The sequence below is a fragment of the Castor canadensis genome, chromosome 11, assembly GCF_047511655.1.
Source record: "Castor canadensis chromosome 11, mCasCan1.hap1v2, whole genome shotgun sequence".
Classification (NCBI taxonomy): domain Eukaryota; kingdom Metazoa; phylum Chordata; class Mammalia; order Rodentia; family Castoridae; genus Castor; species Castor canadensis.
The window spans coordinates 14,874,989-14,892,164 of NC_133396.1; the positions used below are offsets into that span (position 1 = coordinate 14,874,989).

At 42.5% G+C, this 17,176-nt stretch overlaps 1 protein-coding gene across 5 annotated transcripts in view; it reads right to left on the minus strand.

Moving 5' to 3' along the window:
* Ern1 (endoplasmic reticulum to nucleus signaling 1) overlaps positions 1-17,176 on the minus strand; it is a 90,822-nt gene that overhangs the window by 37,211 nt on the left and 36,435 nt on the right. For 3 of the 5 annotated variants that reach the window (XM_074045415.1, XM_074045417.1, XM_074045416.1), the window contains exons 3-4: positions 2,128-2,161; positions 1,103-1,175 (exon numbers count right to left, since the gene is read on the minus strand). In XM_074045415.1, coding sequence (XP_073901516.1) covers positions 1,103-1,175; positions 2,128-2,161 — 107 coding nt within the window. Of the gene's footprint in view, positions 1-1,102; positions 1,176-2,127; positions 2,162-16,062; positions 16,208-17,176 lie in introns of all 5 variants that reach the window. The other 2 variants (XM_074045419.1, XM_074045418.1) reach the window with 2 other exon arrangements.

Genomic DNA, 17,176 nt, shown 5'->3' on the forward strand with positions numbered 1-17,176 from the left:
CTTTGCAGTCTCCTCTTTTCAGGAAGAAAAGTTCTTTATTTCAATATCACCACTGTATCTTTTTGGTTTTTTGCCAAAATTTATGGTTGGTGTATTTTTAAAAATATATACCCTATTAAAGAAATTTTTTCCTACTTTAAGGCCATGAAGCTGTTCCACTACTTTTTTCTTAAAGCTTTATTATTTTGACTTCACATTTAGATATGCAGTCTGTCTAGAACAGATTTTTATGTGAATAGTGGGGGGTAGGAGTCAAGATATCTTTTTCTACATTGATAGCCCAACTGATCCATACCATAATGGAAAAAACTATCTTTCCCCACTCTACTGAAGTGTCACCTTTAACATAAATGAGATGATCATTTGTATGGGTCTATTTCTAAATTCTCTTATCTGGGGAATGTGCTTTAAAAATCTGGATGAGGCTGGGAATGTACACCAATGGTAGAGCGCAGGCACTGGGTTCAAGACCCACCACCACAAAAACAATGAAAACAATCCTGATGACTTGGATGAATTAAATCAGGATGTTCTGGAACTGAAATTTAGGCTCTGTTTTTTAAAGAGTTCATTCACCAGGTTATTACAATGTGCAGCAAAGGTTGAAAATCACTGGTTTAGATTCTCAAATGGAGATAGAGGTGGAATACCATATGCCTCCCCTAAAGAGGCATCTGACAGAGGAGTTGTAGAGACTGTTTCAAACTATACTCTTTCCTCTCAAGTTGAGAGTCTCCAGCTACAGGGAGCCTTCTATCCTTCTAATGTGTTGACTGAGCCGTCAATACCTGCTGGTCTGGGTCCATGATTCTGAACTTGCGTCACAGTTAAAATCGCATTTAGGAAGCTATGAAAAGGCACCAATGCGCAGGCACCACTCCAAACCTGAATCAGAATCCCCAGAACTTTGTTTAAGCTTGCAGGTGATCTCACAACATGCAGACACGGTTAAGGACATAGTTAAGATCCCTTCAGGGCTAGAGACATAGCTCAACTGGTAGAGCAACTGCCTAGTGAGCACAAGGCCCAGTTCAAACCTTAGTACCACAAAAAACAAACAAACAAAAAATCCAGAGTACACAAAGCAGCTAAACATTCTCACCGTAAGGCCTTCATTGTTCTTGCCTCCAAGTGTATACAGACTGCCATCATTGGGGTCCGGGAGGAATGCAGGCCTAGAGATTAAATAAGTATTAATGATAAATTATAGCCTAGAGCACCATACAAAGCCATGATGCAGAGTAAGTGGAGAAGGAGGGGTGTGTGTGTATGTGAACAAAATTCTACCCACTGCTCTCTCTCACTTCAGCTACAGGTAAATAAAATACCCTTATGATAGTGTGTACTCTGTTTGCCTGGAGAAAAGCAACCTGCAAAGTAAAAATCATATGAAATCACAGAAGAGTAAACTATCATTCGAACAAGGTACTATGGATAAAGATAAAACAAATGAAAAGGATCTAGAAAGTCAATTCCATGTCAATTGTGCACAGAACTTTCAACATTATTGCATTAACATGTATATAATAGTACATAAATTGGGCCAAATCTACCTATAGTCTTCAACAGCATTTGTTTTTAAAAGGGAGGTAACAAAAGCAAACGAAGGTTGACATCAAAGAGCCTACCAAAGTCTCTGTCAGCAGCTTTCTGCAAAGTAGATGGGAGGTGGCTTTCTATAAATTTAATCTGCTAAAGACTAAAACTCTAACTAAGTTACTGAGGAACCCCTTCCTCAATCTCTTCTCAACTTAAGATGTATCATCATCTGAGGCTGTTACAGGAGACATCAGACTTTTCCTCTGACACATATACTTTACAAGCAGGTCATATTCATCTTTCTTCTCCATAGTATGACACAGCAAATAGGGAGAGAGCCAGACTTTGGGAGTTTAAGTTCAAAACTTAAGTCCCATCTCAAACCTTTTTAATACCATTGTTCTTCTTCCTCTAGGAATGGACCACCCCTTCTCTGATATAGCATCACACCACCTGTAAATTTCCATATGCCTCACAAGTTCTTAAACTTGTGCATGTATGTGCTCCAAACAACTAGCCTCATAAATGTTGACTGAATGAATAAGACAATGAATTAAAAGGAAGTACCAAACTAATCAGAAAACTTACTCTTCCACGTGTGTTGGTACCTGCAGGACTGGATCTGTGCAAAAGAACAACAAAAGCATAATGAGACAGGCTGTGAAATATCAAGGGTCCCAGATGCTACCTGGGACATCATAAATATGACAATGGAGGCTGACCTGCATGAGATAATGTATGTGAGGGCACTTTAGAACATACACAAAGACACAAATGCAAGCTCTTATGACTATCACTGAGATTGGATAGAGAACTGAGACCAGATGGAATTGCTGTCAAGAAACCTGCAAAAGGGCTGGAGATGTGGTTCAAGTAGTAGGGTACTTACCTAGCAAGCACAAGGCCCTGAGTTCAAACCCCAGTACTATCAGAAAGGGGAGGGAGGGATAGAAAGAAGGATGGAAGGAAGGAAGAAGGAAGGAAGGAAGAAAAAGGAAGGGTGGGCTGGTTCATATAACTTGGCAGATGGTCATACAAGGAAGTCATGAGCCACAGTGGACAAGGGGTGATAGTATTACTATCTGGCACATCAAAGACTTCTAAAACCCAAATCATTACATTGTTGTCAGATACCAGAGTACTAGATACTCCCATTAGTAAATGCCAAACTGTGGCTTAAGAACTGCTTGATTGGATAATGGATTCATGTCTTTGGTGCAGCCAAGAGTTGATTCCTTTTGATCCATTAATTGCATATTTCTATAAAATCTAGCTTAAAATAACATAAAATATATTAAGACTTTTTTGTGCAGATAGGCTTACAATAGCATTACAAATAATGCAATTATTCTCTAAACTGGCTAAATTGTAAAATGGCTTCTTGGCAGAAAATGAAGGCTTCTTAAAAATATTAACAAAATTTTAAAACATGTACAAGTCTTTATGCTATTATATTCAAGAGAAAAGCACACTATACATGAGAGTATTAATGCAACTATGAGGAAAACCTTCAATGCACATAGAGAAAAAACGATGTGGAAAGACCAAAATACCTAATAATAAGTTACCTTTTTTGGATATAAGCAATTCCTTTCACCTTTTCTGTACTTTTCAAAATTTCTACAAGAGGAGGCATTACTTTTTAAACTGGGAAAAGGTTTTTTCTCTAAGTCAATTTCATGTTTGCAATAGTAAAAATGGCCAAATTTCTCCTCCTTAGGTTTCTCCTCCCTAGGTTCTCCTTCCAAGAGAAGACTCCTGATGAGCTGAAGTGGATAGAGTGGAGATGAGAGGACCAGAGCAGCAGCACTGTGCTTGAAACAGATCGGAAATCCTCAGGCAAGAGACTACATAGTGAGGAGGTACTGCCAGCAAGTAAAACCCCACAGCTGCCAGGCCCAGTGGTTCACCGAGGTGGGGATCAGGAGGATCACAGTTCCAGTTCCAGGCCAGCCCAGGCAAAAAAGTTATCCAGACTCCATCTTGACCAAAAAGCTGGACATGGTGGTGCATGCCTGTCACCCCACCTATTCGGGAGGCCATAGGTAGGAGGATTGAGTCCCAGAGAAGAATGGGAGACCCTCTCTGAAAAACTACTTAAGCTAAAAAGAAGTGGTATGGGAGCATGGCTCAAGTGGTAGAGCACCTGCCTAGCAAGCCCATGGCTCTAAGTTCAAATTCCAACCACAAAACAAGCAAACAAAAAGCCAGGGCTGTACACAACTTAGGACAGCAAACATTCTTATGGGATTCTGTATGCAGAGTTCCAGACTCTAGGGACTCTCTTATGGTGGCATAGCAGTCCAACCCTCCTATCACTTAGGATTCTCAGATGAAGGAAAATCTTTCAAGCCTTATTATATGCTTTAAAAGCACAGCTCCACACAAAAGCTCTTGGTGTTCACAACAGAAGTCCACACACCATATGTGGTTTGTGGGCAGCGAACAAACAATTCACTAAACCAAAACACTTTAGGAAACAGGATGAACTTTCGGTCACTAAGCATATGTTTATCTTTCCCATTAATCACCTCTCAGTACATGCTTGCAAACAGACTGATGCAAGAGACAGGAAATAAAGGCTCACAACACTCACCCATCTGAAACAAACCAGTCAAGGTGCAACTAACTCAGCCCCAAAGCCATGTAAGCCAGGAAAAATAAGAATGTCATATTCCAAAGAAAAAAGGTATCTTTTTATTCACTGAATGGTACCACAGATACATTCAGAGAAAGAGGACAATGCCAGAGTCTAGCAGCCCAGCCGAAACAGGACATGGAGGCTGACACAACCTGAATTCCTGTTCATAACTCATCTGTGCTCTACAGTGTTTGCTCAGTCTCACAGACTTATCTTCAGCTGCACATTTTCCTGATTTTCTATAGCTTATCCACTGGTTACCTGGTTCTGAGGCCTCAGGTTCCAAGATGATGTAGCCTGTATCATAAAATATACAATGTCACCGTGAAACAAGATTCCTGGGCCAAATACATCAGTGTGTAAAAATCATGCTTGTCTTCTAGTCTTAGGAAGAATGGGGAGAGATACCAGTATAATAGGGTACCTGGACAAGCTTCCCCAAAGGCGTGCTAAAAATCCAGTTACTAGGGTAGCTCTGACAGAGGCAAGCAAACTGCTGTTTGGTTTCTGAGGTGTAACAATGACCTACTTTATAAATACTTCTTTTTTTTTTTTTTAGCAGTACTGGGGTTTGAACTCAGAGCATTCTACAGCTTGAGCCACGATCTGAGCCTTTTCTTTTTTTTTGCTTTAGTTATTTTTCAGATAGGATTTTGTGGGGTTTTTGCCTGGAGCCAGCCTCAGATACTGATCCTCCTACCTAGCTTGGATTACACACATGCCCCACCATGCCTGACTTGTTTGTTGAGATCGGGGTCTTGCTAATTTTTTCCTAGGTTGGCCTTGAACCATGATCTTCCTGGTCTCCCTCCCAAATGCTGGGATTTCAGGTATGTGCCACTACACCCAAACAATATTTTTCTTCTTAAAGAATCATGGTGGCAGATGCCTGTAACCCAGCACTCAGGAGGTTGAGAAATGAAAATTATCAGTTCAAGGCTAGCCTAGGCTACATAGAGAGCAAGACTGTCTCAAAAAAAGCAAAAAAGGAGAATCATTTGAATCCAAGATTTGCTTGAAAGCTTTAAAGAAAATAACTGTGTATGAAGGTAGGTAAAGCAGAAAGTGGTGCGCTTTTGACAATTGTTAAAGATGGAAAATGGGAACCACGGAGTCATTTTACTGTTGTTTGGACATATGTTTGAAATTTTCCACATGAATAGAGGTTAAAGATAAACACCTTTGGAAAACTGGCAAATAAAAACTTTAAAAAGCATCACCTAAATGTGCAATAAACGATCAAAAGGAAAAGGGGGTGGTTTTTTATTTAATAATGAGAACTGGTATCAACCAAGATTCCTTCTTTAAAAGCAGTTTTCGGCCATGTGAAAAGAAACACTGGGCTAACTATAAGACTGTAAACAAATACCGCTGCAAAATAAGCCACTCTATCTGTATGGAACCTGATAAGGATTAAAGCCAACCTCACCAAGCTCTTTTACTTTTAGGGAAAAACAGGAGGGAAGGAAGGGAGGGTTTCCTGAACAAGTATAAAAATGGGTTTTGTTCAAGGTAAAGCTAAGGTTATCAGTTAAAGCTATGGGAAAATATAACTGTAATTAATGTTTGGCCTCCCAGGATTAACTCAGGAAGAAACCAAACTGCTCACTGTTGCCCTGGGAGAAGCAGCCACTGGACTCAACTCCACCCCTATTGGTGGCCAGCACTGGCCTGAACTGGCACACAATCTTTCCACACAGAGAAACCAACATCCTGGGTGAGGTTAGGTGACACTGCTACTGTAGTGTATTAATCTCATTCCTCTTGTTAACCTGAGACCAAAAGACAAAACAGATATCCACATCTTTCCTTTGTTCAATTTACAGAGGTGGAAAAAAAAGGTAAGTTCTTGTCCCCACTCCCTATTCCAACATCTGAAGGGACATTTCCAGGTTCTCCTCCAGCCTTTCTTTTCTCTCTTAGGGTGCACACCCATCTCTCTAACTGACCCTAGTCACAAGATGGGGGGTGGGGATATTCTAAGTTCCTTCTTGAGCTTTCTGGATCCACTGGAAATTTCTACTATCTTATACCAGCCCCTCAGCCTCCACTATCCAAGTCACTCCCTCCACCTTTCATCTCAGACTGCCTTCAGCTCTTGCTATGCTATTTTGTTAACAGAATCACCACTCACCTAGAAGACAGCCAAGTCTCAAACTACTCTGCTGACACTTATTTCTCCCCAACACCTGCCATTGATTGCCAAACTATGGTCTATCTCTATAACGATCATTGGTCTGCTTCTTACTTCCAGTATCTCTTCAACATCATTGGCTCCTAATCTATGTGGCTTTGGGAATCAGACAAACCTAGGCTTAAGAAGTGGCTCTGTCGTGACCATCTAAGTTATTTCATCTCTCTGAAAAGATAGAAGGCCAATTTCATGGGGGCATCTCTATGTGGATTAAATAAGGATTGTTTGTCAAGACTTTGATTCACAGCCTTGATAGACAACAGCGATCCTTCTAAAGACATAAATCAGATTATGCTTCTGTCACTCAAAAATCCTTTGGTGGCTCTCTATCTCACTCAGTAAAGGATAATGTTCAGAGTGGCCCATAAATCCTACATAACCCTCCCTCTCACCCTGTCACCCTCCAAGTATCTCCTACTATTTCCTCCTTACTCTATTCCAGACATATTAGCTTCCTTGAATTCCTCAAAATCCTGCTTAAGCCTGCTCCTGCCTCAGGGCCTTGGCATTTGCTGTTCTCTCTACAGTGACCAAAATGCCACCATCTAGGACAGGTCTTTAATGATCACCCCCACCCCAATCAGGATTTACTGTCCTCTTCTCTGCTCAATTTTTTTTCCTGGCACTTATACCTCTGCAGTTCTGTGTCTGATTATTTATTGTTTTGTAAGCTCTATGAGAACTGCCTTGTTCTCTGTCGACTGCTATGATTGCAGCATCTCAAATACTGCCAGGCATGTAGGCAGTGCTCGATGCATTTGCTGAACGTGAGGCAGGCTAGAAGTAGGGAAAGTTTGGGATTCATATGTAGGTTGCCCAGGGACGGCCCAGATCACGCTCACCTGGCCAGGAAACGCCCATGCCCTGCCCCACTCATTGACTGTTGGCTGAAATTCACCTGGCTCCTCCCTTCCTCTAGATTAGCTAAATTTTAAAAGCACCTGAAAAAGAAAAGCATGCTTTCTCTGCCATCCGACTCCACTTGCACCCCACTATACTCCCTTTTGTATTTCCCTTTCCCTAATTTAATAAACCCCATTTACACCCATGTGTTCTGCTTGGATTCTTCCATGCCAGAGCACAAGTACCCAGATCTTCTGAAAATACTGTTTGCCGTTAACAAATGGAGTAACTAATAAAGTGTTAGTTTCCTTTTCAGTTCAGCAAATTAGTTGGGCCTGCATATCCATCAATGATCACTTCAGATCATCCAGCAGATCCACTTAATCAACCCTCAGCTCAGGGTCTACCTAGCAATCTTCTTTCCTCCACTGGGCCTCTAAGCACTGCTGAAAAAAGACCACTGTAATCATTTGGGGCAATGCCGGAGCACATGTATGGTCAACTGGGCCTCAGGTCACTAGGAAATTTATGTATCTACTTCCTGGTTGGCATCTGTCCCCTACCCTCCTAGCTGCTATTTCAAACCTTCACTCCCTCCCTCAAGGCTCTTTACTTCCACAAATGACTGCCTCCTGTGTCACAGGGGACTACATGAGTTCTCTGATACTTCTTAGTTTTCCTAACTCCACCCTTCCCTTATAGTGTCTATAAAAGGACAATCCTCCTTCACAGTGATATTGAGGCAGGCTAGAAGTAGAAAAAGTTTGGGGCTCATGGAGGTTGCCTGGGGATGGGCCAGACCACCTTCACATGGCTGGGAACCACCCATGCCTCTCCAAACTTGTTCATTACTGGGTGGGATCCTCCTGGGCCTGCCCTCCCATGGCATAGTATAGGTTTTAAAGGTGCCTGAAAAAGGAAAGCATGCTCTATTGGTGGACTCCACCTGTGCCCAATGTGTCCTCTGCTGCTTCTTCCCTTTCCTCACTTGGGAGAACAGGTGACTCTCCTTTTCTCAGTAAAGCTATCCTACCTCACCCCATCCTTGTGCTGTGCTTGGATTCTTCCATTTGGAACACAAAAACCAGCATCTTCTGATCACAGACTGCACCAGTGCCATTAACGATATCACAGTCCTATCTGGAGTCTGAAGCCCCCACACAGTACCCTGTCTCCAAGGATCTCTAGCTCCTCCCTCTGCCTCCAACACTTCTGGCTCCCCCTCTCTTCTGAACATGATCTCCTTCCTCTCCTAAATGCGCAGGTTGAATAATCTTGAAAAATACATACACCCACGTAAATGCCGCTTATGCCAAGACACAGAACATTCCCACTACCCCAAACATCTTCTCACACCCCTTGCATTCAGTACTTTCAAACCCACCCCAGACAATGACTGACAGAGTTTTTTTGAAGTCTAAAAGGCAGCAAATGAAGATCATACAGTATCCTTTTGTGTCTGGCTTCTTTTTCTCTACATGTTTCTGGAATTCATTCCTGTTGTGTATGTCGTATTTAGCATCCCCCCCCAATTACTGAGTAGTATTCTACCTGAAGAATATGCCACAATTTGTTTATGTATTTGACAGACATAAGTCTGAGTATATTTTCATTTCTCCTGGAAAACTATCTAAGGAGTAGAATGGCTGAGTCATATGGCTTACATTTTACTCGACAAGAAACTGCCTAACAGTGCTCCAAGGTGGTTGTACCATTTCACATCCCACCAGCAAAATCTAAGTATCCGCAATCCTAGCTACTTAGGAGGCAGAACAGGAGGACTGTGATTGAAAGCCAGCCCTGGGCAAACAGTTTGAGAAACACTATCTCGAAAATACCCAACACAAAACAGGGCTGAAAAATGGCTCAAGTGGTAGAATAGTGCTACACACAAACGCACACCCACAAAACCATCTAAGCATCTCATGGAGTTTTTAAAATGCCAATCCCAGCTAGGTGCTGGTGGCTCACGCCTAGCTTCTCAGGAGGCAGAGATCCCTAGGATCAAGGCTTGAGGCCAGCATGGGCAAATAGTTCACAAGACTCTTATCTCAAAAAAATCCATCACATAAAAGGGATAGTGGGAGTGGCTCAAGGTACAGGTCCCAAGTTCAAACCCCAGTACCCAAAATAAAATAAAATGCCAATCCCAGGCCATCCTCTATTAGACTGATTCTTTCAAGAGAAATGAGAATTTGTTTTTGTAACATACACCAACCAGTTTGGATACTGCAAACCATTGCTCTAAACTCCCTGACCACCTTCTCACCTCTGTGCCTTCTCATCCCTATGCCCTTTGTCAAGGTCAGCACTGTCATAGCTAAGTCCAGTGACCAAATGTAACAGACCCTTTCAAATTCTTCTTGTTGGGTTTCCATCTGGCACTAACAACATTTCCATTTCCAACTGCTCAGGGCATCTCGAGCCTTAGGACCTGCTCCTTCCTTTACATCCTCCAGAGGGGCTGGTGCCTCACTGAAGTGTGGACTGGGCCAGTGCCCAGTCACACAATCTGGAAACTTGGTTGTCCTGACACTTCTTCTCCCATTCAATTAAAGCCCCGTTTTTGTGACGTTTGATCTACTAAGTATTTCTGTAAACTTATGTACTCCTTTTCATCTCCCTTACCACCTCCCACTGCACCCAAGGCAACCAGCACCCAATGTGGAAGTCTGCCTGTCAGGTCCACAGTCTACTTGCTGCCTCAGAGGGCTTGACAAAGGCAAATCTGTGCATGTGTCTTCCCCACATAAAATCCTACAATGGTTCCTCTCTACCTACTGAATACCTTCTCTCTGTGTGGCTTAAGTCCGAGATTCTCAAACTTTCTGGTTCACAGCATCTTTTGTGTCTCAGAAATTTATACTCAGTGCCCTAGGCCAAAAGCACTACATATCAGTGCCATTTAGTAAGTAGTTAGGTCCAAGTAACTCAGTAAATACTGAGGGCCTAGCAACTGAGAAGCTATGTGGGGAAAATACATGCACATTGAAAGAAAAAATTGATTTTATTCTTAACCATAATTACCTATTAATGGGGTGTTTGCACACCTTCCAAACCTTATAATGGACTGGATGCTGCCACCCTCATTACCAGTCCACATCGATTTTCATGTGGCATTTGAATTTTGTCACAGCAACTGCCAAAAACAGGGCTATGAAAAGGTTGTGCATCATTGAAAAGAATGTAGCTCAATCTAATGTTGAAACTACAAACTTCCTTGACCACAGTGCTTGACACTTGTTGAGTTTCACTGTGTTTCTCTTAAAACGTTCAAACAAGATGCTCTCTGTGAGCTCACTGTGTCACACTAGAACCTCCTCAGCATGTGGTTTGGGAACCAGAGGCCTCAACATTTGAGGTCCCCAAAAGTGTGAGCCCAATTCTCCACAATTATCTTTCAGTGACAACTCTTACCCAAGCTTCCCCATGCTTTCATGTTGGTCTCCATGTGTACCCTCACCTGCTCCATCTCCATCCATCTAAGTCTATTTGTCCTTTGGGCACCTTTCTCCAGGAAATCAGAAATGCACCATCCACTACACCTGATAAGTACTTATGACGCACTGCTCCTGCTTCTCTCCCTCACTCCTTGCCTTCCTTTTTAGTACTTTGTTGTATGTGTATGTGGCTTTTCTGGTCTCAGATATCTGAGGGCTGGATTGAATTTCAAGCAGGGCCCATAGGAAAGTGCAGAAAGCTCATGCCAGCTTAGTGAATAGCCAGAGTGAGCCCACAGATGGCTGATGCCCAGGCCTTTTCCCAGCTCATATACGGTTGGCAATGCAGTCTGCAATAATTTGCCAAGATAGTCAACACTGCATATGATAGCCACTCTAATAATGAAAAGGGTAGTCCCACACAGATACCTCATAATAAAAGCTAAAAACAGCTGCCCAGTATGCCTGTTTATTTATCCATGTGTCAAAATTAAATTTACGAATAAAGTGATGTGGCATTGCTTCATAATAAAGGGGAAGAGAAATGGGACTGCTGTGTGTTGGTCTTTACTGTAGCTTGGTACCAGGTACATGAGGCTGTCATGGTGTTACTCCCTTTACTTTTGTGTATGCAGAAAGCTTTTCTAAAATGAAAATTAAAAAAAGAAGAAGCAGCATAAATAAATGAAGTTATTTCAGGAAACCCTTTCCAATAGGAAGGAAAGGCCTGTCCTTCCCACTCCCATTCACTGGGCACTCCTACAGGCCTATCCTCCAGTTTCCCAGGCAAACTGGGCCCCAAAGTCCCCCCAGTGCTATCACAAATGTCCCTAGCACAGGCTAGACAGATGTGGTACAGGCATGGGAGGTAATGTCAGCTAAACAGAAAATTTCTTTGATGATGTCAAGAAAAATTTAAATAACTCTTTCAAACCAGAGTTGAGAATGGACAACCTCTCTTTGGACATAGCTCTGGACAGACTTGCACGTAGGAAGAAGTAAGAATCCTTTGATTACAGAACCCATAAGAACGGGTTGCTCATTTGCTGCTCAAGGAACCTTGGAAGATCGTTCTCTTCTCTTCCCCAGATGAGCATGGTATTTCTGGAACACAATGCTTCTCTGGAAGCATCTAGATAAGCACTAGTTGTCCTGCACCTGGGCCTTCCTTTTGAGCCCCTATCTGACCCCACACACCGGCATTCAAAACCAGCTTCCTTTCTGCCTAGAGACTTGGCATACAGTTAGAAATTCTCCAAACCTGCTCTTCTAAGTGCATTTCTAGAAGTGACTTGAAATGTTCTGGACTGGCCCTTTGGGAAGGTGTTAAAGGACCAAGAGACCAGAGATGAAGTCCCAACTGCTTGCTCTCCCTTCCTTTCTCTCTCCCTCATGCCTCCCCTTTTTTTCTTCTTCCCTCTTTTGCTCTCAGGAGAGTATAACAACCCAACTACTAATAATTATTTGTTGTGATTTACACATCTCAAATACAAGTGTCAGGCATCTACAACCAGCCTGGTTTTCTGTTTAGTACTGTGCAGGATAAAGAAAGAATGTGAGTATCCATGAAAACATGTGGTATATGCCACAGAGTCTCCTAGGTGTGGGCTGAAATATTCAGGGCAAAAAACTTTTGTAAAGATGGCAGGCCCAGAGTATGAAGGTGACAGGACAACATAAGTGACAAATGCTCAGTCTGTTTGTGAGTACAAGGACACAGGCCTGGCCAGTATGATGTGTTCTACTGAAGCACAACACAAATAAGGTGGACTGCAGGCAGGGCCTCTGTGGAGTCTTGCAGACTTTGTGATGGGGTATGTGGGCACCAGGGCCAAGTTGGAGGCTTCTGAGAGGAAGAGAAGTATGACAATCCTGAAAAGTGAGCAGACAAGCATCTGGGCATAAATGAAGGAAAAAGTGGGAAGAAGGCATCACAAAGGTGGGAGGAAGGCAATGAAAACAGCCCAAATAAGAAAGGTCAGAACCAGAGTGGGATAGAGAAAAGAACAGCAAAACTAGGCCTGCCCAAATAAGTGAAGGGAAAGAAAAGAATGAGTGGAGGATAATGGGGATTCTAACTCTAGCTGACAGCTGACAGTGAAATTAGACAGGCACAGTCTGAATGAGGTAAACAACTGCCATTTCCTCAAGAATGTGCTTAATGTCCTAATACTGTTTTCTTACTTAAAAAGCTGGCAGAAACCAAGTCATTCATGTTCCTTAACTCAAAACTTAAGACTCCCAAATGTGCTTCATGCATTCAAGTGACCCAATTAGGGAGTATCTCTCCCCAGTGGCAGCCCATTCCTTTCCTCCAGAGGAAAGGTCCTTGGTTAATCTAAGCCTTAAACTCCCATTAAAGTTGTCAGGCCCACATTACAAAGTAGAAAGTCTCAAATGTCCTTCAAAGTAAAGCTTTCACAAGGAAAGCATTTTAAAATAGATTTCTAATCAAAAGTCTCTTCATGTTCTAAATCTCACCCGAACTGGGAAAGGATGTAATACATTTTCCTCAGAGAAAACCTCTACAAGTCACACAGTGTCATTTTGACAAACACAATGATGTAGAAATACCAAAGCAATCAGGAAAACTGCACAGACCTACCACGGCCAGATTCTACTATATTCTTACCCATCTTTACCTCAGCAGAAGTAACTCAGGCCAAAAAATACACATTGAATATTATAATCAATCAAGAAGGAATTGAAGACCAAAGGATCACATGCCCAAGTGCCTCTCAGGATGTCATTTCAAGTGATGGGGTATCATTAAAAAACACAGACACTCAAAGGTGAATAAAGGGACAGGTAGCTATGTAACAACCAAAAAACCCCACTTTATTCATGTGCTTCCACAATCACAACTAAGTTCCAATATATATCATGCAGCTAAGAATACCCATTAGAGCCAAAATCTATGCTAATATGTGTGGGGACTTCTGCTAAGAGAACTCCAAGATGCAAGATGTAGCATCCCAATCAGGAGGGAGGGAAGCAAGAAGGAACAGACAAGACTTGACACCAGGTGGTACATGTTAAAGCTGAGGAATGGGTACATGGAGTACATTATATAATATCTCTAGTTGGGAAATGTTTAAAAATCTTCCATGTTAAAAAGTAAAATACAAAAGTGAGAACCCAATGCATTTTGAAGGTATTCAAAAGCAAAAACAGCCTATGTCCTCTGTCATATTCCCTTGTTAGACTTAATTTCAATCTTCCACAACAATGGAAAGAAAATGCTTTTTTTGTGCTTGAGCAGTGAAGGTAGATGTGCATCCCCTAAGCCTAGAAAATTCTGTAAGAGAAACAGGTTAGAATAAAATGTCATCACTTTCCACAATTTCCCACCTCATGTTTCTATCACACATTTAAAGACAGATCTTGACTGTTCTAAAGTAACATGTACACTGCCTAAAAGGCAGAAGACCAACTGCAAAGGCATGAAAAACTTTGTGAAACTCAAATCACAAACTGAAACTGGAAACTGCCACCACAATGGTGCGAGGGAAAGAGGACACATCCAAGGAGGCATGGCAAGTCCCACCTACTTCTCAGGACTCCCAAAAGGCACTCAGTCAGAAGAGCACTGGGTGCCGAGTCTGCATTAGGTGCCTCAGACATTTTCTGAGAAACTCAGCTGCCCAGCGGCCCCATCAAGGTGGTAGAAACCCAGCAGGGAGACAGGTAAAGACAAAAACTCACAGTACAAGCTGGAAGTGCCATATCAGGCAGTAACAAGTGTCTCCAGAACCTAGATGAGGAAGGGGCTCACCCTGTGTGAGGACGTGAGAGATGACCTGGGCAGGGGGTCTTTGTCCAACCCTGTAAACAAAGGCTGGATGTCTATGAGCTATGTGCCAGCGATGGGTAGTCAAGGGAGTGGAGGCTGGAGAGGTAGGTAACACAGACTGTGATAGGCCTCACACACATGCTAAGGAGCTCAGGCCTGACTGCCAGTCAGTGCTTTTAAGCTAGCTGTGTTGCAGGGCCAGTCCTGCCCATCATGGATGAATCTCATTTTCCCTTTCTGTACTTCTTTCCTCATGCACGGGTGACAAACTGCCCATACTGGCACAGGTGGCAGTACCACTATAGATAGTATCAGGAGCATTTCTGAGACAGGTTCAGTATGGTCCAACTGGCATTTGTGTGGGGTATATCTGATGGCAGTGTAACGGGCAGTGGGAGGGCTATAGCAGGCGGAGGGATGGTGGGGAAGCAGTGATGGTGGTCAGAAGGCTACATGCTAACCTGGGAGATGGATGCCATGAGCCTAAGACCTAGTACAGGGGACTGAGAGAAGGACTCAGATTCGAGAGATACTTTCCAAGAATACACAACAGGACCTCATGAGTGACAGGACACTGAGGAGATACCAGTAAAGCATCACTCTACTTGCTAGACTGGTGGGCAGTGACTGTCAGCATAAGAGGAACCAAGGCAAGAGGCACCTGTTCAGAAAGATAAACTTATGTGGAAATAAGATTGTCCTCAAATTTCAAATAATTAATTTGGTTCTGACCCTTCCCTCCTAAGAAATCCCCAGCGTTAAGCACTCAAGAGACACTTCAGGAGTCTGGTTCGGAAAGCAGCCATGTTGCATTATTTGGCATATTTTTAAGATTACTAGAGAACGGTTCTAAACTAGACCCAGTCCTTTGTGCCTATCATTACTGGAAAGGAGCTAAAAACAAACTGAGTAGGGTTACTAAAGAATAACTGGTAATTTGATGAAGAGTTGAGTGTCAAAAATCAGCATTAACTCCGATTTTATGGTAAGGGTAAGGAGCCCTAAAACTGCCCTGGAAATACTGAAGAGTCCTTCCCACTGTACCAGGGCAAAGTGACCTTTGAAAAGCTACTCTAAAACAAAACATGAGGGACTGGTGGAGTGACTCAAGTGATAGAGTGCCTGCCTAGCAAGCAAAAGGCCCCGAGTTCAAACCCCAGTACTGCCAAAAAAATAAATAAAAAATAAAACATGACAGTACCACTTTGTTTTCATTTAGTCTGAAATTGCAGAAATAAAACATGTTCAACTCTGTTCACTGGAGAAATTTCAGAGACAGACAATGATATTGCTATAGTTAAAATCACACAGAATCAGGCTTTGAAAGATTACACCTGAAGTAAAATGTCACAATTCACATTAGTTCCAGAAAACAAATGAGGCTCATTTTCTTTACTAGGTATAATTTGCCATTTAGTACAAAAAAACCTCTATTTCTAGGAACAGTAACACATGTTTGGTTGAGGAACAGAAGCACCTGCCAAATCCACTGTAGAAAGAAAAGGAACAAAAACACTTGCAGCTTTTTGGTTTCTGAAAAAAAGTAAACAGTTAGAAATCATGAAATGGAGTCACAGATATAAATTCTGATCAGTTAAAGGTCTGTGCTTACATTAGCAAGTTTCTCCCACTCAGTCCCTCTTCTGGGTGGCAGGCCCAAGCCAGCATTCTTCCTTGCTAAGATGAGGCAGCAGACTCCTGCCTGGTCTCTAGCTTTCTTCTGGCCTCAACAGTTCACTCATTCAACACAGCACCTGCTGATCCGTAAAATGGAGGCCAAGTGACTCCATAGCAAAATACCATAGACTGGAGGGACTTAAACAACAAGACATTTATTTCTCCCAGTCCTGGAGTATGGAAACTTTGAGCTCAGGTTGTCAGCACAGTTGAGTTCTGGTGAGGGCTCTCATCCTGACTTGCAGGCAGCCTGCTACTCTCTGTGCCCTCATATGGCAAAAAGAGAGAACAAGTGAGCAAGCGCTGGTCTCTCCTCCTCTTCTCCTAAGGACACTGATGTTATTGTGGGTTCTCATCCTTGTAATTAACTCCCAGTGGTTGCACTTCCTAATATATTTCCAATCATGCTGGAGATTAAGAATTCAACAGTACATATTTGGTGGGGACACAGATACTCAATCTGTAATACCGGGTGCGTCACTCCTCTGCTCAGATTTCTCCAATGGCTGAAAAAAAGTGTTACACTAGCCACCAGGTGCTATGCGAGTGGTCACTATGGGGACAGCACAACTCACTAGGAAATGCTCAGCCCTAAGTGTGGGGACCAGGAACACTAGATAGTCTTACACAGAGATGAGCCACATCTGTACACGGCTCTGATGTTCTGTCAGATGCTCACATGGACCAAAAACCTTTACTAATTATCCAAGCTTACAGTCTGTTTTACATAAAGGCATAAAAGTATTTTTTGCATATCATGTACCAAATTTTCTCAGAATATAACTACAGTATAAGTCATGTAAGACTGTGCTGCCCACTTTTTTTTTTTTTTGAGACAGTCTCACCTTGTAACCCAAGCTGGCTTAGAACTTGTGATCTTCCTGTCTCAGCTTCCCAAGTGCTGGGATGACAGGTATGTGCCACCATGCCCTGCTAAGACTATATTTTTTTTGTATGAAATGATACTAAGAAGTGTTCACTATCTTGGAAAACTAGTCTCCTTGGCTATGGCAGTATTCTCACCTACAGCATTCCTTCACAGGTGAAGT